The following is a 25,308-nucleotide window of genomic DNA, read 5'->3' as shown; positions in this document are numbered from 1 at the left end:
GCATGTTTGAGCCTGTCCTCAATTTCCAGGTCTCCCATTAGTACCAGTTTCTGCACCTGACCTCCTGACACTTCTGTGCCAGCTGGGATCCACTGAAGGGCCTTGGGCTGTTTTCCACCTCTCACTTCACCCCCTCAGCAGAGGAACCAGAGAGCAATGCAGCATTTTGAGTGGGTTCACCTGTACCTTCCTCTCAGGGTAAACAGCATGTTTGGAGACAGAATAATTGTGACAACACATGAGGTGACTGAGTTAAGCAGTCCCCAGATTGTCTTTAAGGTCCCTCCAATCCTGTTGGCTCCTTGAACTATCTGTGTAAAAAGGGATAAAGATATAAAGGAGACTATACAGATAGCCCGTCCTGAAATAAGTCAAGCAGAGGAAACCAGAAGAAAGTTTGAGAAAATAAAATTGAAGGCAGCAGAGGCAATTTTAGCTATTTTTCCATTACAGCCTTTATGAAATCTGAGTGGAAGGCAACAATTTCAGTGAGCTGAGGAATATTTCCCACTGGTTCTCAAATACTCTTCAAAAAGTGGGAGCTATGCAGTGCCTCTGCAGCCTCCACCCCCCTGCACAGGCAGAAATGCACTTTTTGAACAGTGGCACTTTTTGAAGCCCAACACAACGAGGAATTGCCAAGAAAATTATATATAGTGAATACCTAAAGAGATTCTGCAAATGGTACATTTTGTATTCAAGGGCTGCAAAATTCCTTCTCCTCTTTTTGTTTCTTGAAGCATTTGGTTCATAATTAACATTTAAGCGTGTTCAAATCAAAATCCTTCAACCAACATGAAGGAGAGAGAGGAGGCAATTGCCAGTTAATGATACAATTACAAACTGGGTTTGCCTTAATCAGCTCCTAAATGCCTTACACATTCTCAGAATGCAGAGATCAATGCAAGATGCTTGGAATCTGAGAGGAAAGAACTGAGTCTCAAATGGGACAGAATGTTAGTGAATAAAAACAATAGTTTGGGTATGAAACAAGACTAAACCACCAATTTCTACTTAGTGAGTGGTAGCAAACACCATCAGCAGTAAATTGTGATGAAGCAGAAATCTTCAGGAAAGAGAATTTTCCACATTAGCAGATGGAGTTTTCACCCTCCTGTGCACTCTGGAGAGGGATTCACCCACCAGACTCAGCCCCAGGTAAATACACACAAGTTTAAACAGTGTTAAAACCTGCTGACATTTACACAGCTATCTAAGAGAGTTTCAAATTTTCACCACTAACTGCTTGTCAGCTCCAGAACTGCAGTTTCATCTCAGAGTGAGCTGACTGCATGATCTGAAACCCATGAAGAGAACTCCTCTGGAAGTTTCAGCACTGAATTCCTCTGCTTCTCACTGTGCTATTGTACAGCTGACTATTTACAGTCAATGTCTCTCTTCTACTCTGAGCTAAATTTGTAAAGAATAACAGAGCAAACTCACAATGAAGATTAAGGAAATAGGAAGAATAGTAGGGAAAAGATTACATTTACATAGGTGAAAATACCCTCAACCCTTCAACACCCCCTGATGTCCTTTCCTAAAGGGTGCGCTCCCACTTTGGAGGAAGATAAGGAATATCTAGAGGAAAGATGAAGAGAGGAAGGTAAAACTGTTGGGGGTTGCTAAATGCTTCAAAATTCCGTGTGTCCAATGTTCACAGCAAAGATGAGCTCACAAAGCAGAGAGAATGGAAATATCCAGACACTGATTATTATATATTGACAGGACCTTACCTGGATTTCCAGGAAAGCTTGGCACAGTAAGACTTTAAGTGAACTCCTTCATGCTTGGAACTGCTCAGAAAGGAGGAACTGGGAAGAAGATGGCTGTATTTTGAAGGCTTTCTGCATTTTGCTGCCTTAGTTCTTTTACTGAATAATCATTTTAAGTCATTAACCAGCAGGGAAAGTCATCCTAAACCAATATACTTTAAAAAAGGAAATGAACTGAATCAGTCTGGAAAAGAGGTGGAGCAAGACAGGGAAAGAAGAGGCAGAACTGAGCACGGGCAGGGACACAGCCATCTCTTACACAAAGGAGCATTTATACTTCCCAAGTACAGATTTGAACAGGCAAGGAGAGAGAATGAGTAAGAGACAGATTTCTATCAAGTACTTCAAGATACAGTTTGTAATACTTAGCAAACAAAAAAAAAGGTGGATTGTAGGATTGCTTTGCAGTAAAAACTACATTTATAAAGTTTTCTGTTGCAAGATTTTGTATAGAGATAAACACTCATCTTTTAATACATCTGTTGTATTGAAATTGAAAATAAGCCAGGACAAGTGAGTATATGCACAATGACAGTTTACTAAGATATTCCAACAAAGAATAAACTCCTAAAAACATGATTTGGACGTGCTGCACTGCCCAGGATCAGCCCAACACACGCATGAGCTGCCAGGTGATGCACACACATGAGGACAGAATAATTTCCAGCAGCTTGGCAGGAGCAGAGTTTTCCTGACTTGGACATACTCTATTAAAATCAGTGCAATTTCCAAAGGTAAATTGAAACATGTTCTGTAGCTGTGTGACAGTTTAATAGTGCAGGTGCAATGAGGAATACTGCAGGAGACAAGCCAGGAGATAAGAGAACAGTTTACACCCTGCCCATACTGTACACGGAGTTTTAATTAATGAGCCAGTTAGCCCTGAAGGACTGATCCCAACAGCACAGGAAACTTTTCCACAGTGAAATCAGGGATGAGCCCCTTGGAAAAACAAATGAGAGAAAGAAAGCCCTGAATAAAAACTATTCCTGAGAAGAATGTAGCACAGGACGAGTCAAGGACTGATGGGCAGGAAGTTCTAAAATCCCAGAATCAGAGAATGAGGTAGGTTGGAAGGGATCTTAAAGCTGATCTCAGTCCATCCCCCTGAGATGGACAAGGACACCTTCCACTGTCCCAGGCTGCTCCAAGCCCCATCCAACCTGGCCTCAAACACTTCCAGGGACGCAGCACCCACAGCTTCTCTGGGCATTTGTCAAAAAAATCTTTGTCCCAAAAATCTGGACCATGATTTAGCTTCTATTTTATCCCATTGAACACAAACTACAGAGAGCCACGACCTCACAGAAATGAAAACACCTGGGCTATGGAAGGGACAGGTAGGAACACAGATTGCAGCTGAGGGAAGCTCAATCCATCACGGCAGATTGCACAAGACCTGAAAGGACACGGTGAATCCTGGCTCTCAGCTGTGCACTCAAGAGGAAGCTAACAGAAATTCTATGGAGCACAGATTGCTGGTCCCTGCCAGAGTTCTTCACAAAAACTCTGGCTCAATGAGTAAGAGCTGATGCTATTTTAGACTTTGTTTTGACAAGTAATAAAGACATTAAGAAGAGCTGGTGATATGACATTAACTTGAAGTGAGTCCATACAAGCACATTCACATTAAATTGAGGATAAAGAGAGGTCAAGTGTTGTAAGAGAATCAAAGTTCACTCTTTAACAATATGAAATGAAATCAAACAGTAAAATCAAGTGGACTAAGGAGATCAGGAATGGGAAAGCTGCCATCTAAATATTTCTCTCAGGTCAAAGATGCAAAACTATTTGAAAGCTGCATTTGCAGAGCTAACCTCGAAAGGGACATGAGGATCAATCAAAGAGACTTTGTATTAAGGAGAGGAAAGGATTCATTAGCCATGTCTTTAAAGGCAGCAAGAAGTAGAGAGATAAAATAAGAACTGACAGAAGTCAAGCTGTGCCATTGCTCAGCAAATGAAAACAAAGCAGCAAGTGATGTTTCAGCCATACCAGTAAAGGAAACTAGGAGGGGAAGGAAAGAGGGGATGCTGTAAGCAGAGAAGAGAAAAAGCTGCATCCCTAACACACAGTTCTGCAGCAAGAAATAACAAATAAATAAATCAGGGTAAGGTACAGTCCAGCACTGATTATGGAAAATCAGGTATCAAAAAATAGCCATAAGGTTAAAAGAAAATTATTAAATTTTTCCTGACTCCTGTGATTATGAATTTGATGAAAGAGAAGCTCAAATATTTAAATAAATCATTGCACAAATGTTCACCTACATAGATGCTATTTCCCCTCCAAATGAGGAGGTTTGGGACTTGCTTCTTGAGTATCCAATGACAAAGATTTTACATTGCAGCTCATCAATGCCTCCATATTTAAAAATTAGGACTTGAAAATAAATGAAGACTTTACGAGTTTATGAAGTAAGAACTCTCCAGCTGCAAACTGATTACTCAAACTGTAAGATTTTAAAAAGAGCCCAAAGCCAACCTGCCAAATCTTCAGTCTGCAATCAACAGGACAAAGTTTCCCAAGTAATTAAAACCCACTTTAGGAGGTGACAAAGACATTTCACAAGTATTCCTAACACTTTTTTAAAAATTCAGGAAAAAATCACTGTAACTTAAGGACCTTTCTTCCAGGTGAATCTCATTTTCTTGCTCAACATTACCCTGTGCATTATTTTTGTTAACAGGGTGAGTTTGCCTGACTGATACATTTGAAATACCAAGTACATTAATAGGAAGTGTCAGCTCTCACAAAACAATCAGATGAATGAGAGTGAAGATGGAAGAATCTGGGTTCCTCTATTTGACCAAGTTTCTTAAACAAGTAAGAATTCAAATATGCCAAGCTTTGTTTGAGATCTGTGGCTGCTCAAGGTTGGACAGGGCTTGGAGCAAGCTAAGCTAGTGAAAGCTGTCCCTGCCCATGGCAGCAGAGGGAATGAGATCCTCTTTAAAGCCCCTTCCAACCCAAACTATTCCATGATCTCTGTTCCAGACCTCGAAGGGTTTTGTCCTTCAAACACCCAGATCACTCTGAGCACACAGTGGTTGACCAGCCCACTGCAAGAAGGTGGCCAGGCTGCTCTGAATTGGGAGCTGCCTCAGCAGCTGCAGAATCTGTGATTGCAGTCACAGAGTGATTCTGACTGATTTTATGACCACCAAGCTTCGTCCACTGCTTCTCCTGCACCAGCTTCCTCACACAGCCAGCCTGGCACCAGGCTTCTCCTGTCAACCAGCGACACTGAGCAGAGGGAAAGGATGAGCTTCTTGTCCTGCACGTGCCACCAGCCTGAGGCAGCAGCAGGAGAAACTCAAGGGGTGGCCCTTGAGCTGTGCCTTTTGAGAACCAGGCACTAAAGAGACACTGAAGCATTTCCTCTGCCTGCTCTTTCCAGGCTTTGTTTTTAGCTTTATCAGTCTTTTCCTACAACATCAATACCTGCACATTTGAAGTCAGGCACCACATCAAATACAGCCCTGTTAATAAATGAGTGTCTCTCTTTATTTCACAGCACATCTTCAGATCCAGGGGCTGAGGCAACATCAGAAGATGCCTCACGCCCTCCTCCCCTTATCCAGGAACATCAGACTCTGTCTGCTCTGGGATTACACCAGGCTGGTTCAGCTGGGTCAACTCCAAGCACAGCAAACTGCCACAGCTCTTGAGAGAAACAAAAAAAGCACCTTTAAACAATTTGACATATATTAGCAGCTCTTACCTGTATTTTTATGGGCCAGGTAAAATTGCTGACATAAACAAAGAATGTGATGTTCGGGTTGTTGCGGAAATCAAATTTCTCATTGGAGAAACTGTCCTTGTATTCTTTTATATTGGTTCTGGAAACAACTGGAATTTCCTCCCCAGCCTGTGTGCCAGCTGTTGTAAGGAGTAGCAAGAAAAGATATTTCAGTGTGTATTTAAGAAAATAAACAAAAGGGCAAAACATCCTAAATGTTAATTTTGAAAATTAACCCCAACAATGTTAAGCTGCACTGCATTATCAACATCACTGCATGTTGCATTGTTAAAAATCAAATTTGCACTTTTAATGTTTACAAAATATGCTATTAAAATTAAAAACATAGTTTTTTTAAACATTTTACTTTCCCCCTCAGGCTGACAATTTAAGAACAGTATGCAGAAATTACATAGTATTCCAAATTAAATTTGCCTTTTTCAGAAACCAATCAATGAAAGAAGCTCCTGAATTACTTAGACCATCCTCAATTTACCTGCAAAACTTGTGGACCAAGTAATGTTGAGGTTGAAGTTTTTAGATGCATTGATGAACATGTCCAGGTCTCTGTTTTGCTAAAGGAAGAAATGAAGAAGAAACCCCATTTTCAGGAAAAGGAATTTTACTGTAATGTTTCCTAGGAAATCACTGCTACAAAAAAAAATTATCTTGAAATTTGTTACTTACATGAAGAAAATACATCAAGCTAAAAAATATATACTATATTTTCTGTAAGAAGTATTCTCCTCCTCAAGGAAAATGTAACAAAGGATAAAGAAGTCATGCGTACAGAATATCACAGGAAGAACTGAGTCACAAGACATGGGGTGAAAACAAACAAAACCTCTCTGCTCTGGAGGCAGGCTGAGAGAGATGGGATTGTTCAGCCTGCAGAAGAGCCCAAAGGGGCTCCAGGAGAGCTGGAGAGGGACTGGGGACAGGACACAGGGAATGAATTCCCAGTGCCAGAGGGCAGGGCTGGGTGGGATTTGGGCAGGGCTGTCCCAGGTGCCCAGAGCAGCCCCTGGATCCCTGGCAGTGCCCAAGGCCAGGCTGGACACTGGGGCTGGAGCTCCTGGGACAGGGGGAGCTGGCCCTGCCCTGGCAGGTTTGGAGCAGAATGTGCTTTAAGGTCCCTTCCAACCCAAACTCTTCTGTGATTTTAAAAAAAACTGGAACAGCTCAGAGGTTGTTCCAATAACTGGAAGAATCAACTGTGGTTTTTATGAAATTTTCCTGTGATGATTCAGGACTGCACAGCCAGACTGAAGTCAAAAAGCTCTGGTTGCTCCATGGAGCTCCTTCCACATCTTTCCACATCACAAGACTACAGCTAAAGACCCAGAGAACTGTAACAATTCATTGCCTCCAGAGCCAAGAGAAGACAAAGGACAAAGTTAAAAGGGCAAATAGAAAATGTACCTCTTCAGGTGTTGCTACAAAGTTGATTGCTGTGTAATAGCGATCGTCCTCCTGGGAAAGGCTGAAGGTGAACTGATAGTCGATGAGAAGAGTATCTGTAAGGAATGGAGACAGTTATCCCTTCTCCTGGAATAAAAGAACTTCTGTAAAGGAAGGCACGACGTCACACAAGGGTTTCTTGGACAACCAGGACATGAAATTGTCATGACACTGCTACAAATTACTCCAGCCTACATATGATCCCACATCAGGAACAAAAAACTCGGGCAGCTGAGCCCAGAGGGGAAGAGAGGTGGCTTATACTTGCCAGGCAACAGCCTCCAGCCTTGATCTAAATCAATATTCCTACCTATACACTGTAAAAAAACATGCCAAAAGATTTACTTTTCCAGCCTGCAATACCTCTGTGATCTAAGGGAACAGCAGAAAGATTCAATAGCTGTGTAATTTCCACTGGGAAGGGGGCAGTGGTCCCCCCCATCCCAGGTTTCTGTACATCAGCAGATTTTCCTGGGAGAGGTTCTGCAGAGCAGCTGGTTGGTGATGGACCCAGCTGCCATCCTGCTCCAGGACACATCCCACCCAAGCATGCCAGGAGCAGCTTTTGGTCTGTCTGTCTGTCCTTCCCTGCTGCCCAGGCTGTAATGCACAGCTGCCTGCGAGGACGTGCTGACCCATCTCATCCCTTCCCTTAAAGATCACTGCTATGACTTGTGCATCTTCCCCAAGCCATGCAGAGATATTCCAAGCAATAATAAACAGGAATTGATACAGCAGGTGCTGACCTCTCGCTGGACTGACTCAAGTCAGACAAGCTGCTGATGTTGATCCATGTCTTCTTGACAAAGGAACAGTCCAGGAACAAAACCAAGCAGCAGCACTGAATCTGGGCAGCACAAGGCTCTTCCTTGAGAGCTCCAAAGTTTTATCTCTTCTCACTTTTCTCCCATTTAACCATCCCTGCCATTTCAGCAAGGAATTTGGGCTTTCTTACACAGAAATGCCATGAGGAGCCCACAGTGCCCTTGTTGAGCCACACAAGTAGAATTCAAATAAGCCAAAACCAGCCAGTTGATCATTTCTGTGCTGGACACTACTGGAGACTTTATGTAATTTAAGATTCCATCTCTCCACGCCTGCCAGGCTGCTGATTGCTAATATTTGCAAATAGAAGCTGGAAAGTTTCCATTAGGTAATCTGAATCTTGGCAAAGGATCTTTTGGAACTGCATGAAAATCCAACTGCTCATTTCAGAGAAAACGTGGCAGTTTTGAAATCCATTCTAACGTGGAGCAGAATTTAAAATAAACAGTATTTTGCATCTATAAAAATTCTAAGGACATTCTTTGTTTTTTACCTGTTAGGAATATAGTTTAGAGTGCTCTCCAAAAGACCAGATTTCATCTCAGTCACATGAAAAACATGCAAAACATTGTTAAAAAGATCCAGTCATCACACGGACCTTATCAAGAAAAGTATTTTCATTCTCTTTAAACAATGTATTTGAGAAAAGTGAAGGTTTTTAGAGCTATTTTTTAGTCCTTTCCTTAATCCTCCATATTTTTAACACATGCTGAGGCAATTAAAACAAATTTTAAACAAGGTATTTTAAACTTCAAGCACATTTTTTATCTCCAGACAAAATCCCACGGGTACTCACAGTAGCACGTTCCTTTAAGTGGATTTCCCTGATATCTGTTTTCAACTTCACATCTAAAAAGAATATACAATTTTTAATAAGCTGATATTTTTTCTAGCTCTCTTTATTCCCAGCCACTAAATACCAGAAAACACAACCTGTGCTGATAACAGTACACAATTAAAGATGAATGTCTGAGCTAGACTGGGCTGATGAAGAAATTCCACGTTCCCTACAAGGCCAACTCATATGCAGTAAAAATGCAATATAAAATTCTGGATATTAACATTTGCATCCACTTGGAAGGTATTTATTAGCTCTTCACAATGCATGGAACTGGATTAGCTTAGTCATTTATGGCTATTTCAAGTTCTAGCCTGTAAATGTTTACTCATGTGAGCAATGCTTTAAAAATAAACCTGGCAATGAAATTATTTGTAATTAAATTATTTCCACTAACATCACACTAAAAGCATTTCTGTTATATTACAGAGAAACCTCCAGCAAATTTGTTGCTCTAAAACTGCTCCATTAAACTGCTCGAATGTCAAAGGCTCATTTAGGATATATTTACATTCCCACTGAACAACATCAGAGAGCACGGACAATGAAATCTACCAATTAAAAAGAAACTATTGAGGGATAAAGCAAAGCAGAGAGAGTCCAGAGGAGGCCCCGGAGCTGCTGCAGGGCTGGAGCCCCTCTGCTCTGGAGCCAGGCTGGGAGAGCTGGGAATGTTCCCCTGGAGAAGGGCAAAATGCAGGGAATGCTGAGAGTCCCTGCAGGGGCTCCAGGAGAGCTGGAGAGGGACTGGGGCCAAGGGCTGGAGGGACAGGAGCCAGGGAATGGCTTCCACTGGGAAAGGGGAGATTGGGCTGGGATCTTGGGCAGGGATTGTTCCTGGCAGGGTGGGCAGGGGCTGGGATGGAATTCCCAAAGCAGCTGGGGCTGTCCCTGGATCAGCAGCCCCTGGATCCCTGGCAGTGCCCAAGGCCAGGCTGGACACTGGGGCTGGAGCTCCTGGGACAGTGGGAGCTGTCCCTGCCATGGCTGGGGCTGGATGAGCCCTGAAGTCCTTTCCAACACAAACCATTCTGTGATTCTATGTATAGTTTAGGGGGTGGGGATTTTTTCAGCCATCCCTTCTGCATGACATTCCCAGTTGAAATGCTTTTAAAATTGGAATTCTTCAGGAAATCATTCTGTTCAAGATGTTCCCCAGGGGAAGCACGGCTGGCTGCACCCTCAGTGCACTGACTCAGTGCAGTCAGTCAACTGTCAGGAGCAGAGATATCATAAACACAACCATTTGAAAACGGGGAGGGTGGGGTGTCCAAGGTGGTGTGTGCACAGTTTTTTGATTTCAAAGAAGAAAGGGACATGAACTCACAGCTGACACTCGTCTCCTTTGATTCCCTTGGTCGTGCAGAAACATTTCCCCGTGTTTGTGTTGCAGACGGACGCGTGGCCATTGCACTTGCAAGCTGTTGAGCAGAGGGGGAGAAGATGCAATGTTGAATGAAGAAAGGAAAAAATTTGATAGCAATTAAGTCCTTTAGTTGTCAAATTGAGATACATCAACAATTAACATGCAGATGAAAACCCATTTGGTGCTCTTTGCTTTCTTTGTGCTACAGAAGGCAGACGAAAATAGAACCGTGCGTCAAAACAGAGCACAGGCTACCCAGGACTGGTGTCTTGCATGAAATAATCATCAGACTCTGCTTTTTAACCTCTTGACAGACAGCAGGGGTGATATCATAACTAGGAAGGGACAGTATTTGAAATCATTTTGGGCTTGGTAACACATTTCAGCCAAACTCAAAACTCTTGAGAGAAGAGTTTGGAAAATAAAACAAAGCCTGTCGGACTTCCAGGGCTTTTTTCAGAAATAAACAATAGGTCTTGGGAAAACTAATGTTTCATCTGTCCTGCTGAGGAAATAATGTCATTATCAACAGCATCAGCAGAAAACATCTGGTGTTAAGATGATGATGTCCATGTTGGGACTAGTTGGGGTGCATTCCCCAAAATATTTTAGGAAAACTTTGCACTGAATGTCTTCGAGCTGTGGTTGAAGCAAACCTGCACAGCCCTCAACTACTCCAGGTTTAGGGTGTGCCCAAAACAGAACATCTCATACACCTGAGTCTGCTCAAAATCCATCCCAAGGTAGTGTGATGGGGACATGCAGGAGATTTTCTTCACAAAAATGCTCCTGATTTAACCTAAATGCTCATATTGACACATTTTGAGACCTTTATTTATAAAGACGTAGAGGAGAAACATCCACAGAAACCCCAAAACCAAACCAATGAAAAAGAACAAAGCCTACACAGCCAGTTGACTTGGATTTCTTGCTCACTGTCACTGGAAAAACAGATTTAACAACTTCTTCTGGCATGTAGGTGCCTTTTAGAAGTCGTTCTGCCAATGCAGCTGCATCCATCTGGAGTTGTGCAGAGCAGAGTGTACAACATAAGGAAAAACTACAGAAAGCAAAAATCCCTTGTTTATGGTCCCTGAGCTTGCTGGGAACAAGATGCCTCCTTGTTGAGAACACATATTCCTCCTGGCTAAGCAGCCATGCCAATAAATGTACCAGCAGATTCTTAGACATTAAGTCCCCATCCTGAATATCTCTGCCAGCCTTGGACCTCACTTTAGGAATGCTTTTGATGTCTCCTTTCTGCTGGCACATAATAGAAGCGACACTGGAGCAGGGACACTTGACTGTGCTCCTCAGATGTGGATCAGTGGTTTCCTAGCAGCAACACAGCAAAGATACAAAGAAGCAAAAAGGCCTGTTGTGGGAACAGGAGACTGAATGAAAATTCAACAGAATAATTGTATTCTGGGAAGGAAACAATCTTTTCATTAGTGCCACTTAAAGAAAAATCAGTCTTAGTACTATTGAGAATGTCTTGTACTTCTTTCCATATGCTTTGCACAAGGGAAGCAAAGTGAAGTTGGACCAATATTCACTATGAACACACATGAAATTTCTCCTGATTTTTAAGCCTCAAATTGTTTAAAGGCAGATTGCAGCATCTTGAGCAATAACTTTCATTTTTCTTTTCTCTCTGCTCTTTAACATATCAAGAAGACTGAACACTCAAATATCTCTATTTAAAACAGTAGAATCTATTCATTTACCCACTTTCCTACAAGTCTAACTGGAGATCATTCACTAAAGAAGTGGAATATGCACACAGACACTTTCTTGTGGCTTTTCAGATGACTTTAAACTTTGGAAACAAACTATTGATAGAATGTTCTAGACAACCTCACTGGAGTCTACAAAAGACAGCTTCCCACCGGGGTCAGATGACACAGCAGAAACCCAAAACTGCTGGAAATGGCTTTTTGACTGTGAATCATGGCTACAGCCTGACAATGAACCACCTTCCACCAGATGAGTCTCCTTCTACCTTCTCCACAAAGCACAGCTCACGGACTCAGAGATGCTCATGGGGATTGTTACTCCTCTTTTTATTTGTGATTCCCAATGGCAATGCCATCACCCACCTGCCCAACACTATTCTTCCATTCCAAATGCTTTAGCAGCCCTGCAGAACCCCCCTGAGCCCTGGGAGAGGGAACCAGGCAGGTCCATGGCACCAGCAACTCATGGGCCACCAGCCAAGGCTGCATGGACGTGTTCAGAAGCGCTGCCACAGCTGCAATCTGATTTCAGGCATAACTGTGCCTTCCCTTCACTTGCAAATAACTTCCTTATCTCCCACCAGCATATTTTCATGGGTAACTTTAAACAGAAAATTCAGAAAAATCCTGAATGCAGAGAAAGCACTTTGCAGCTATTTTTACATTTCATGTGCTGCATTTCCTGCCATTCCTGCTTAATACTCCTCTACTTGGACACTTCCTAAAAGCAACCTCTGAGGAGTGATATACCTGCCATTTATTTATTATCTGCCTAGCTCTGCCAACACCAGGGCATATGATGTCATGCAAATAATTCTTGCAGGGACATAACTGCAGTTTGACAAAATATTTTCAACACAAGTAATCTAATCTTGTGTTGGGACTTTTTACAGGGATATGTAGGACTGAAGGCATTGAAATAAAAGGGGACAGGGTTAGATGGGATATGGGGAAGAAATCCTTCCCTGGCAGGGTGGGCAGGGGCTGGGATGGAATTCCCAAAGCAGCTGGGGCTGTCCCTGGATCCCTGGCAGTGCCCAAGGCCAGGCTGGACACTGGGGCTGGAGCTCCTGGGGCAGTGGGAGCTGTCCCTGCCAGGCTGGGGTGGGATGGGTGGTCTATTAGAACCCTTCCAGCCCAAACCATTCCATGATCCCCAGACTCAGACTAGGCAGTGAGTGTGCAAACATACAGATATTTGTGTGCCAGCTGGAGTGTACAACAGTCTCCAGCCTGGCTGTGACTGTGGGCTCTAAAAACAGAGCAGCACTAAGTATTGCTTACAAATGCACAAAAAGAGTGAAATCAGCACATTATTAATGGGAAAGAATGGAGGGCCACAGCTCAGAGAAGGGAGAAAACAGGAGCTAGCTCTGCTGCCTGTCAGCCAATCCTTATCTGAAGAATTCCCCTCTGGAAAGGTTTCCACCAAGCGAAAATGACAAATAGGCAGCAGCCAGCCTGGCTGCATCAGATAGGCTGATTTGCTCTTGCTTTCCCTTTCCCAATCCACCTCAGTCTTTCTGCCCAGGTTCCTGCTTCCCTCATTCTTTTCCCTTCCCAGTAAATAGTGTTAAATCACAGCAAATTAAAAACTAGGTCCAAAGCACTTGAGAGCAAAGCACTTCTGACATGAGCTACTGGATCCATCAGATAAGGAATGAAGGCTGTTCCACAATCTCTCAACACATTTTCTAATTTCTTTTTCAGGCATCAAGATGATTGCAGTCTGTCATTCATTATCTCAACAACAAACTATTTTGGGACAATCCTTATGCACAAGAGTCCAAAGGAACTTACTCTCCATTTCCACACACATAGAAAAGGAACACCTACCAGCAGGCACATTGTGATCCAGTGATTAAACCTGAAAGCTCAGGGTAGAATTCTGTATTTTCCCAGACAACTCAGCCTCAATTTATTCATTACTTTCAAGTAAACTTTAGAGCATTTCAAAGTATCTTCACCTGAAATGAGTTTATGAGTATCAGTAGAATTTAATCTGCCAGCTAATGTTGTGAAATCAAGTGTCAGGAATGCACCTTCTCTGTTCCCACATTGCCGTGCTGTCTGTTGGAATTCCATATCCCTTTGTGCTAAGAGAGGCAGATGTATCCCTGTGATACATCTTCTTGTATCCCCTTCTTCAAATCTGTCCCTTGGGAAGTTCTTCATAGCCTCAACCATCACCACGACCCCCCTGCTCGAGGAAACAGGACTCCATGCTCCAGCTACTGACCCTCATGTTCATCCAAAAGGTCAGCACTATTTCCAATAAACATACTAATATCCAAGTATTTTCTACTGAATTCTCTCCACAATTGGAAGAAGCAATAAAAAGTCTTCAATGTCCACTCATTAATCACCTCCACCTCATTCTTCCAGGCTGGCCACAAACCACCCACACTCATTTCACAGAAGTACTGACACTACTCTGAGTAATGTTATTTTTATTCTACCTTTTCCATCTAATTGTCTCGTTCCACCTCACTTTACTCCACTAACATAATCCACTGGGACCAGTGCTGGTTTACACCTCTGCTGGTGACAGGGGCAGTGGGATTGAGGTACCCACAGCAAGTTTGCTGATGACAACAAACTGGTAAGGTCAGCATGCTGGAGGGAAGGGGGAACATCCAGACAGACCCTGATGGCCTCCAGCAGCACCTGGATGGCATCAAAGGGGACCTGGGCAGGCTGGAGACATGGGACTGTGTGAACCTCATCAAGCTGAAATAGGCCAAGTGCAAGATGCTGCACCTGGGTCGTAGCAAGCCAGAGCACAAACACAGGATGGGCAGGGAATGCCTGAAGAGCAGCCCTAGAGAGAAGGACTTGGGTGAGAGCTGGACATGACCCAGCCCAGAATTGCCCCTCATGCCCTGGGCTGATCCCAGCGTGGGCAGCAGGGGAGGGGGGATTCTGCCCCTCTGCCCTGCTCAGGTCAGGCCCCACCTGCAGAGCTGCCCCAGGCTGGGCTGATCCCAAAGGAAAGGTGGGAATTGTGTCCCGGAGCCCCTCAGGTCAGGCCCCACCTGCAGAGCTGCCCCAGNCCCAGGTGCCCAGAGCAGCCCCTGGATCCCTGGCAGTGCCCAAGGCCAGGCTGGACACTGGGGCTGGAGCTCCTGGGACAGGGGGAGCTGGCCCTGCCCTGGCAGGTTTGGAGCAGAATGTGCTTTAAGGTCCCTTCCAACCCAAACTCTTCTGTGATTTTAAAAAAAACTGGAACAGCTCAGAGGTTGTTCCAATAACTGGAAGAATCAACTGTGGTTTTTATGAAATTTTCCTGTGATGATTCAGGACTGCACAGCCAGACTGAAGTCAAAAAGCTCTGGTTGCTCCATGGAGCTCCTTCCACATCTTTCCACATCACAAGACTACAGCTAAAGACCCAGAGAACTGTAACAATTCATTGCCTCCAGAGCCAAGAGAAGACAAAGGACAAAGTTAAAAGGGCAAATAGAAAATGTACCTCTTCAGGTGTTGCTACAAAGTTGATTGCTGTGTAATAGCGATCGTCCTCCTGGGAAAGGCTGAAGGTGAACTGATAGTCGATGAGAAGAGTATCTGTAAGGAATGGAGACAGTTATCCCTTCTCCTGGAATAAAAGAACTTCTGTAAAGGAAGGCACGACGTCACACAAGGGTTTCTTGGACAACCAGGACATGAAATTGTCATGACACTGCTACAAATTACTCCAGCCTACATATGATCCCACATCAGGAACAAAAAACTCGGGCAGCTGAGCCCAGAGGGGAAGAGAGGTGGCTTATACTTGCCAGGCAACAGCCTCCAGCCTTGATCTAAATCAATATTCCTACCTATACACTGTAAAAAAACATGCCAAAAGATTTACTTTTCCAGCCTGCAATACCTCTGTGATCTAAGGGAACAGCAGAAAGATTCAATAGCTGTGTAATTTCCACTTGGAAGGGGGCAGTGGTCCCCCCCATCCCAGGTTTCTGTACATCAGCAGATTTTCCTGGGAGAGGTTCTGCAGAGCAGCTGGTTGGTGATGGACCCAGCTGCCATCCTGCTCCAGGACACATCCCACCCAAGCATGCCAGGAGCAGCTTTTGGTCTGTCTGTCTGTCCTTCCCTGCTGCCCAGGCTGTAATGCACAGCTGCCTGCGAGGACGTGCTGACCCATCTCATCCCTTCCCTTAAAGATCACTGCTATGACTTGTGCATCTTCCCCAAGCCATGCAGAGATATTCCAAGCAATAATAAACAGGAATTGATACAGCAGGTGCTGACCTCTCGCTGGACTGACTCAAGTCAGACAAGCTGCTGATGTTGATCCATGTCTTCTTGACAAAGGAACAGTCCAGGAACAAAACCAAGCAGCAGCACTGAATCTGGGCAGCACAAGGCTCTTCCTTGAGAGCTCCAAAGTTTTATCTCTTCTCACTTTTCTCCCATTTAACCATCCCTGCCATTTCAGCAAGGAATTTGGGCTTTCTTACACAGAAATGCCATGAGGAGCCCACAGTGCCCTTGTTGAGCCACACAAGTAGAATTCAAATAAGCCAAAACCAGCCAGTTGATCATTTCTGTGCTGGACACTACTGGAGACTTTATGTAATTTAAGATTCCATCTCTCCACGCCTGCCAGGCTGCTGATTGCTAATATTTGCAAATAGAAGCTGGAAAGTTTCCATTAGGTAATCTGAATCTTGGCAAAGGATCTTTTGGAACTGCATGAAAATCCAACTGCTCATTTCAGAGAAAACGTGGCAGTTTTGAAATCCATTCTAACGTGGAGCAGAATTTAAAATAAACAGTATTTTGCATCTATAAAAATTCTAAGGACATTCTTTGTTTTTTACCTGTTAGGAATATAGTTTAGAGTGCTCTCCAAAAGACCAGATTTCATCTCAGTCACATGAAAAACATGCAAAACATTGTTAAAAAGATCCAGTCATCACACGGACCTTATCAAGAAAAGTATTTTCATTCTCTTTAAACAATGTATTTGAGAAAAGTGAAGGTTTTTAGAGCTATTTTTTAGTCCTTTCCTTAATCCTCCATATTTTTAACACATGCTGAGGCAATTAAAACAAATTTTAAACAAGGTATTTTAAACTTCAAGCACATTTTTTATCTCCAGACAAAATCCCACGGGTACTCACAGTAGCACGTTCCTTTAAGTGGATTTCCCTGATATCTGTTTTCAACTTCACATCTAAAAAGAATATACAATTTTTAATAAGCTGATATTTTTTCTAGCTCTCTTTATTCCCAGCCACTAAATACCAGAAAACACAACCTGTGCTGATAACAGTACACAATTAAAGATGAATGTCTGAGCTAGACTGGGCTGATGAAGAAATTCCACGTTCCCTACAAGGCCAACTCATATGCAGTAAAAATGCAATATAAAATTCTGGATATTAACATTTGCATCCACTTGGAAGGTATTTATTAGCTCTTCACAATGCATGGAACTGGATTAGCTTAGTCATTTATGGCTATTTCAAGTTCTAGCCTGTAAATGTTTACTCATGTGAGCAATGCTTTAAAAATAAACCTGGCAATGAAATTATTTGTAATTAAATTATTTCCACTAACATCACACTAAAAGCATTTCTGTTATATTACAGAGAAACCTCCAGCAAATTTGTTGCTCTAAAACTGCTCCATTAAACTGCTCGAATGTCAAAGGCTCATTTAGGATATATTTACATTCCCACTGAACAACATCAGAGAGCACGGACAATGAAATCTACCAATTAAAAAGAAACTATTGAGGGATAAAGCAAAGCAGAGAGAGTCCAGAGGAGGCCCCGGAGCTGCTGCAGGGCTGGAGCCCCTCTGCTCTGGAGCCAGGCTGGGAGAGCTGGGAATGTTCCCCTGGAGAAGGGCAAAATGCAGGGAATGCTGAGAGTCCCTGCAGGGGCTCCAGGAGAGCTGGAGAGGGACTGGGGCCAAGGGCTGCAGGGACAGGAGCCAGGGAATGGCTTCCAGTGCCAGAGGGCAGGGCTGGGTGGGATTTGGGCAGGAATTGTTCCCTGGCAGGGTGGGCAGTGCCTGGCATAGGCTGCCCAGATCATCCCTGGAACTGTCCATGGCCAGGCTGGATGGGGCTTGGAGCAGCCTGGGATAGTGGGAGGTGTCACTGCCCATGGCAAGGAATTCGAATGAGATGAGTTTTAAGATTCCTTCCAACCCAAACAATTCCATGATTCTATGATTAAATCTCTCAGGAGCAAGAATCACTTTCCCTCACATCTGCACCTCTCACAGCTGGATTCTGATTTACAATTGGTCTCCCCATGCCACAACACTGAGAAATTCAAAGCAGTTCAAAACTATGCCACGAGGCTGCAGGTCAAAATTCCAAGTCTTCCATGTATATTTCTCAACATTAAATGCATTGGTCTTTCAAGGAAGACTTTTTCCGAGTTTGCTAACTTGCACACAGTTCCTTGTGCCAAAGAGTCCCAAAGCACCTTCCAAACTGAAATGCAATTTTAACAGGGTTCTCCTAATCCTCAACTGAAATCCAGCCAAGTCCTCAGTGAAACATGGCAAGCCTTTATGAAGCAAACAATTTTAACTATAAACACACAACTCATTAACCAAATTGAATAGAAGGTGAAACAGAATTGAAGCAGAGATTTGTTCAAGACATTTCGATCAACACTGTTTCTTTTAAAAACAGGATCATCAAACACTAAAATACAGACATTTCTCACTGTGGTCATTCCAAGTTTAGAAAGGAGGGTATAAAATCCTTTATGTGCAATGAAAGTAATTTCACTCAACAGTTTGAGTGTCTTTGATTTGAAGAAACAAGAACCAAGCCTCGCCTGCAGGAAAGAAAACATGAATTATCAGGATCATTTGTGTTAAGACAGCAGAGGAATGAGCAAAGAGTGGAAAACGTGGATGAGCTCAGGGCAGGAAGCTCTGAGGCAGCACTTACGCTGGCACGTGCCCCCGTTGGTGGGATCCCCGTAGTAGCCAGAGATACAGGTCTCACAGTGCTTGCCCGTGGTCAGGTTCTCACACTTCTCACAAATGCTCTCGTTTACACACTTGCTGTGCCCGTTACACTGACAGGCTGCAGAAAACAGGAAAACTCTGAGTGCTGGTGCTCAAATATAGCTCACAGAGACCCTCAGAAAGCTGTGCTGTGCAGAGGAGAAATGAAAGCATTTCATTTCCCAAGAGGTTCTTGTCTCTTGCTAGCAATACACGGACCCAAAGACAAGTGTACACCAAAAAATGAAATCTAAAAAACACATGGAAAACTGAATTGCAAAACATTATGTGCACACTGGACTGGAAACTGCTGGTGGGTTGGATTTACAAGGAATGGGAAGGGGAGTGTTGGTTTTGTGTCAAAAACATTAGTTGAACACCATCCTAAGCATTATTAACACTTAAACTTTAAAGGAAGATCTGCCTTTCTTTCAAACAGCCTTAAAATAAATAAACAAACAAAAGTTAAAATCTCAGTAAAGGCCTGTAGGGAAAGGAAAAATTTCTCTCAAATAATAAATAATAATGTCTTCATGCAGCAAACCTGTGCAGCCCAGCTGCTTCAGAGCTCCTTCCATCTCCAAGTGTGTAATTCCTATTTCTATTCCATGCTCTTCTCCTCCCTCCATTAACAGGAAGAAACACACGACACCACCCTAATCTTAAAAACTCTCTCCCCTTGCACTTAATCCAAATGTTGGACAATTAGATGCTGCTCATTTACCTGGACACTGAATAAAGGACCAGTTGTAGCTGCTCTCCACAGAACACATGCTGACGTTGAGGACAGGCTCCAAGCTGTGTTTCCCTGGTGTGGATGAGGTTGGCATCCTGACAGGACCCCGGTAAGAGCCCTCCAAGCACTTCCCCTTCCCGGTGTTGCTTGGATCCGTGCACCATCCACAGCCCGGCTGCTCCAGGCACTGAGCACATGTGCAGTAGCCTGAGCAGTTTTCAGCTACAAGAGAAAACAAAACACAAAATTGTATCTCAAACACAGGCAACAAAAAATGCAGAATGTATTCTCCATAACTGTATTTCAATTTCACTAAAATATTTATCTCATCAAATCTAGAAACATTTATTCTCGTATTCACAGTAACATATTCATTCCTATCAGCATATTTATTCCAGAATCTAAGATAACAATTAAAGGTTCCAGTAATCAATGAGTTACAAAACAGCCCAATGCACACAGAGGTTTTTCAAACCATTACACATCACCCTCTAACACTAAAGGCTAATGTTCCCTCTAGAAAACATCTCCAATTGATTTAAAATAGATTGGATGATCAAATGAGCCATCTGGAAGCAAAGGCTAAAAATCCAGCCAGTTTAGTCACTCTGAGCCTCTTCATACCACACTTCAGCATCACATGCTATTATTTCAAGTATTTATTTGAGTCAAAAAGCATAGAATATAAGCAAGATAACAGAATTCCACCCTTTAGCTCCTCCTTTCTCTAATGGGATTGGATTTTAGGGGTGACAAACTCTTTAAATACAGAAAACTTTTTCTATTCCTTTCCCCAGACCATCTTCAAAAATATTTTCTGGATTCTTGGTGCTGCAAGATGAGCAGACTTTCTATTTTGATTTTTAAGTAGACAATATTTTAAAAGAAAAAAAAAAGAAAAAGTTTGTTTTCCATTCTTTTAGCTTGCTCATTTCCTGCCTGATGCTTCCTCCAACTTTTGGCCTCTGGCAATATAGGAAGTTCATACTCTTGTGTTCCTTAAATTAATTTTTTTCATCACTTATTTTGCAACACTTTGAGCTACTTGTGATGCCCCTGCTTACACCCAGCTCCTAAAGAATTCGACATAAATAAAATAATTTCTACATTTTCACTTGTTTTAACTTTTTAGGCTCTTTTACCCCAGTTTGAAAAGAAAACATACTTCCAAAGTGCCATGGAGCTTTTGCAGTTTGCTCACATCTACCTACAAGGGGCAAAAAAGTAAATAATTTATTTAAAATGAGGTAGGAATTCCTACTACAATCTGCAAGTAGGCAATACTTCAGAATCAAACGCTTGTGTAAACCCTAATTTGGATCTGATAATCGGATAATCACAGAATGCTTTGGGCTGGAAAGGACCTTAGAGACTGTGTCCTTCCACCCCCTGCCACGGGCAGGAGACCTTCAGCACAACCCACAGAGGTCTGGGTGGCTTTTCCTCCCGAGCAGGGGCGGTCACTCACGTGGACAGCTGCTCATGGTGTACCACTCCATGCACTGCCCGTAGGGGAAGGAGGCCACGTAGGCGTTGGAATCCACGCACTGTTTCATGTTGCTGCACCACATGCACTCGGAGCTGCCGCTGGTGCACTCGGCGCAGGCGGCGCGCAGCGCGCAGGGCGTGCGGCACTGCTTGGCGCTGTGGTTGGCTGTGGAGGAGGACAAGCGTCAGTTCCCTTCCAGAAACAACCATGGAACGGGGCCACAAACACCATCCCATCCCACCCCAGCCATGGCAGGGACAGCTCCCCCTGTCCCAGGAGCTCCAGCCCCAGTGTTCAGCCTGGCCCTGGGCACTGCGGGGATCCAGGGGCAGCCCCAGCTGCTCTGGGAATGGTGCCAGGAGGGTGCTCTCCTCCTCTCTGCACTTCTGCTGATGCACTCCTCAGTTTCCTTAGTTACCCTCCCCAGCAAGGTGCAGGGTAGAACCCTGTGTTACATGAGCACGTGTTTTACATGAGGGACGTGTTTTAAGGGATTTGATCAGTTCCAGACATCAAACAAGCACTGAAAGCAGAACTAATTCAGCAGTTTGTAGTATGAGCCAATGCTTTAAGTTCTGCTTCAAGTGACTGTTCTCAGACCATAAAAACCAGGGTAAAGCTTAAACCCAAGTGCTGCAAGTGAAAACATATGGAATTTTGAGTTCAGATTCTACATTCAGGATTCACATCCTGCACTTCCACAAAGAATGATTTCAACTGGTGCAGTCTACTTAAAATTTTTATTTAATCAACCAACTTCCCTAATACTTAAAGAGGCACTAATTGGTATTCAGAAATAATCAGCTACAATAGAGAATTAACAGACCAAGCCATCTGAAAAGATACGCAGTTTCAACAAAGCTGGAAGACTTTTCCCAAAAGCAAATAGCTTCATTTTTTCAAAGTTCTCGTATCTCCAAAGTGCCTTGGCCAATTAATTTCAAACTTTGATAAAATCCTCCTCTGGCTACATAGCAGGGGAGGGGAAAAAGGGGAATTGAATTGGAAAGTTACTTTTATTTTTTTCCTTTTTTTGAAACAGGAGATTGCTCCATACCATAATTACCCTAAATGTCACATGCAGGTATGCAATTGAGAAAAAAATAATTCAAATAATGTACTTCAAATATTTTACAGTTAATAGCGTGAATGTTGAGCTATTTATAAAATTTCTATTTCCTGCATGAAATACATACACAAGACAATGGTTCAGAAGTACTTTTCTTTGGTAAAGTCATGATGCAGCTGGTTTAAAATGTAATAAATTGCATTCTCTTTACTCTTCAGAAACTATAAATCAAGCAGACAGCTGTTGTTACCTGGCCTTTCACAGACAGTGCCGTTGACCTCGTTGATACACGTTGCTGCCTTCAATCCCTGCTGGGAAGGCTCAGCTAAATATCCACAAAATCCAGCATCACTCGGTTCACTGGGAAGCCACTGGAGGAGGGTGTTGGTGAAGGGAGACATGTCTTCCCAGCACCAATAGGACACATTGATTTTCCTTAGTCCAACCCATGGAGTCAAAGTTTTAGACTAGAAATAAAGGAGCAGGTCAAATCTAAATTAGTGTTGATGGCTACAAACTTCTTAATATAAAGACCCTATAAGACAACTATTTCTATTGGAAATTTGGTTTTTGGCACACTTGCACTTTGGGGAGGAGTATTTGAGGTCTGTTGGTATAATATGTGGTTCTACCACTAAAATCAGTAAACATCACCTACTTCAAACTGATTTTATGCACTTTTATACTCCAGAGCTGCAGCTACCAACAGCAACAGGGTTACAAAGCATATCATGCTAACACCAACAAATATTCTTGTTAATACTAAATATCTACATTCAGTTTACTTGAAAAAGGAGCAACTGCAAAGCAGAGCCTCCGCCAGCACAGCCACCAGTGCTGAAAGCTCCATCCTTGGGCACTGCCAGGGATGCAGGGACAGCCCCAGCTGCTCTGGGCTCCTGTGCCAGGCACTGCCCACCCTGCCAGGAACAATCCCTGCCCAAACCCCACCCAGCCCTGTCCTCTGGCCCTGGGAGCCATTCCCTGTCTCCTGTCCCTGCAGCCCTTGGCCCCAGTCCCTCTCCAGCTCTCCTGGAGCCCCTGCAGGGACTCTCAGCATTCCCTGCATTTTGCCCTTCTCCAGGGGAACATTCCCAGCTCTCCCAGCCTGGCTCCAGAGCAGAGGGGCTCCAGCCCTGCAGCAGCTCCGGGGCCTCCTCTGGACTCTCTCCAGCAGCTCCACGTCCTNCCTGTCCCTGCAGCCCTTGGCCCCAGTCCCTCTCCAGCTCTCCTGGAGCCCCTGCAGGGACTCTCAGCATTCCCTGCATTTTGCCCTTCTCCAGGGGAACATCCCCAGCTCTCCCAGCCTGGCTCCAGAGCAGAGGGGCTCCAGCCCTGCAGCAGCTCCGGGGCCTCCTCTGGACTCTCTCCAGCAGCTCCACGTCCTCCTGCTCTTGGCCCCGGGGCTGGGGCAGCTCTGCAGGTGGGGCCTGACCTGAGGGGCTCCGGGACACAATTCCCACCTTTCCTTTGGGATCAGCCCAGCCTGGGGCAGCTCTGCAGGTGGGGCCTCACCTGAGCAGGGCAGAGGGGCAGAATCCCCCCTCCCCTGCTGCCCACACCCTGAGATCAGCTCAGGATACAGTTTCCCACCTTACAAGCATTCTACACTAATATCCATTAAGATACGCTTTTAGTCTCTTTAGGCTCACTTTTCAAAGGACTTTGTTGGTGGAAAAAAACCTGTAAATTAACAATTCTTTTTTACTCAGTGTAAAGATTTAAACACTATGAGGGAAGGGTTACCATGTGTCTTTAGGAATTTACTTACACTCACTACTGGAATATCCAGAAACACCTGGAACTGCCAGAATCAGGAATTTTTCCAGTATCCCAGGCTTGGCTTCCTCATTTTACAAAAGGTTTAAGAAACAATCTTGTTTAAACTGCACCCTACCTCTCCTGGACTAAACTGACTCCCTTCTGAAACACTGTCATTGTTGAAATTCCACTTCAAAATTACAAAGGGAATCAAGGCAAGAAATGTTCTTGTATTAACAGGGGAATATTTCTCTTAAGTATTGAAGCATGTTCTCCCTTGAAAAAAAGCAATCCTATTGCCCCCTGCCTCACTTTTCCTAGACAAAATGCTTCCCAGAGTGGCCTCTGGGACCCAGGAGGGGTTATTTTGTTATTTATTAATTTATTAATAATAATTATTTATTATGTTATTCTGAAGTGCCATCAGGCCACAGCAGCTTTCCAGGCTAATCCAGGATTTCAGAAGAGATGCACAGCATCGTTCTTTGTCAGGGCTGTAGCACCACCACCTGAACATCTTCCTTCTTCTTCCAGGGACTGGAAAAATATATATTTATTCCATGGATGCATGAAGAGGGAAAAATTCCAATTCACTTCTCCCTGGGTCTGACAGAGAAGTACCTGCCACTAAATCACACCCAATAACGCCAAATAAGCCAAGCAGCTCTGTGGAATGAGAAGGTAACATTTTAAACAGCTGCTTTTCTGAGCAGTGTAAATAACTCAGTACTTTACATTAAACACCTCCAGTGCCCCAAAGGGACTTTTATTTATAAAATATTGTGCACAGGTCACCAGAGGGCTCTTGCTACAGTCCTGTATTCCAGCAGGGAAATGTGGATGTGATTCCAGTACAGAAAGTGATATTTCTAAGGCTCTGTGTATGTTTATATTTATCCTTCCCATTAACATTCTCTACAATTTCAGCTCAGAAGCACCCAGAGGGTACACTGAATTTTGAAAGAAAATCAGTTGGTTTTGGTTAAGAGGCATTTCTGTTGTGTACAGAGCACACAATACTCTGGCAAGGACTCCTCCACAGCCAGAGTTTTATCACACAAAGGGTGTACAAGGGAAGTACTCACTGAAGACTGGATTTTCTGCAGCTCCTTCAGAACAAATTCCACCTTTTTCTGGGTGGTGAGAGAAGCCAGTAGAGCACCATTGGACCTGCAGGACAGTTTGGCATGATCGTAGTTCTCCTTGGCATTGGTGATCTTCAGGCAGGAATTGCCAACCAAATGCCAGTTTGTTCCACAGATATTTTCTGGGGACAAGGGGGGAAAGAAAGTAAATCCAGAGATACAGGTGACCTTCTCAACAATCAAGGTAGTGAATGAACCATGAAAAGACATAAGCCCAGGTGGGCAAGGGGCCACTGGAGGCTGCTGGTCCCTGGGCTGTGCCAGCTCTGGGGTGGCAGCAGGACCAGGGCAGTGCCCGTCCCCTGTGCTGGGGAACCTCCAGTGCTGGGACAGCTCTGGAGAGCCCTGGAGGGGCTGGAGCGTGGCCAGGGAAGGGAA

General features: G+C 43.8%; 1 protein-coding gene and 1 long non-coding RNA gene across 4 annotated transcripts in view; both read right to left on the bottom strand.

The window, feature by feature from the left end:
* The window catches only part of ATRN (attractin), a 151,863-nt gene that overhangs the window by 58,569 nt on the left and 67,986 nt on the right, over positions 1 to 25,308 (bottom strand). For all 3 annotated transcript variants that reach the window (XM_033511471.1, XM_033511472.1, XM_033511473.1), the window contains exons 15-24: positions 24,871 to 25,052; positions 22,275 to 22,491; positions 20,935 to 21,120; positions 19,455 to 19,688; positions 18,672 to 18,809; positions 9,969 to 10,062; positions 8,600 to 8,652; positions 6,940 to 7,034; positions 6,014 to 6,092; positions 5,500 to 5,657 (exon numbers count right to left, since the gene is read on the bottom strand). In XM_033511471.1, coding sequence (XP_033367362.1) covers positions 5,500 to 5,657; positions 6,014 to 6,092; positions 6,940 to 7,034; positions 8,600 to 8,652; positions 9,969 to 10,062; positions 18,672 to 18,809; positions 19,455 to 19,688; positions 20,935 to 21,120; positions 22,275 to 22,491; positions 24,871 to 25,052 — 1,436 coding nt within the window. The remainder of the gene's footprint in view (positions 1 to 5,499; positions 5,658 to 6,013; positions 6,093 to 6,939; positions 7,035 to 8,599; positions 8,653 to 9,968; positions 10,063 to 18,671; positions 18,810 to 19,454; positions 19,689 to 20,934; positions 21,121 to 22,274; positions 22,492 to 24,870; positions 25,053 to 25,308) is intronic.
* LOC107198635 lies at positions 15,216 to 16,932 on the bottom strand. The gene is made up of 2 exons (XR_001519076.1): positions 16,876 to 16,932; positions 15,216 to 15,310 (listed from the first exon to the last, which is right to left on the bottom strand). It is a non-coding gene; the product is annotated as an uncharacterized LOC107198635 (long non-coding RNA).

This window comes from Parus major, unplaced genomic scaffold (genome assembly GCF_001522545.3).
Source record: "Parus major isolate Abel unplaced genomic scaffold, Parus_major1.1 Scaffold257, whole genome shotgun sequence".
NCBI classification, from domain to species: domain Eukaryota; kingdom Metazoa; phylum Chordata; class Aves; order Passeriformes; family Paridae; genus Parus; species Parus major.
The sequence above is the reverse complement of the archived record's forward strand: the minus strand, read 5'-3'. Positions and strand labels throughout refer to the sequence as shown.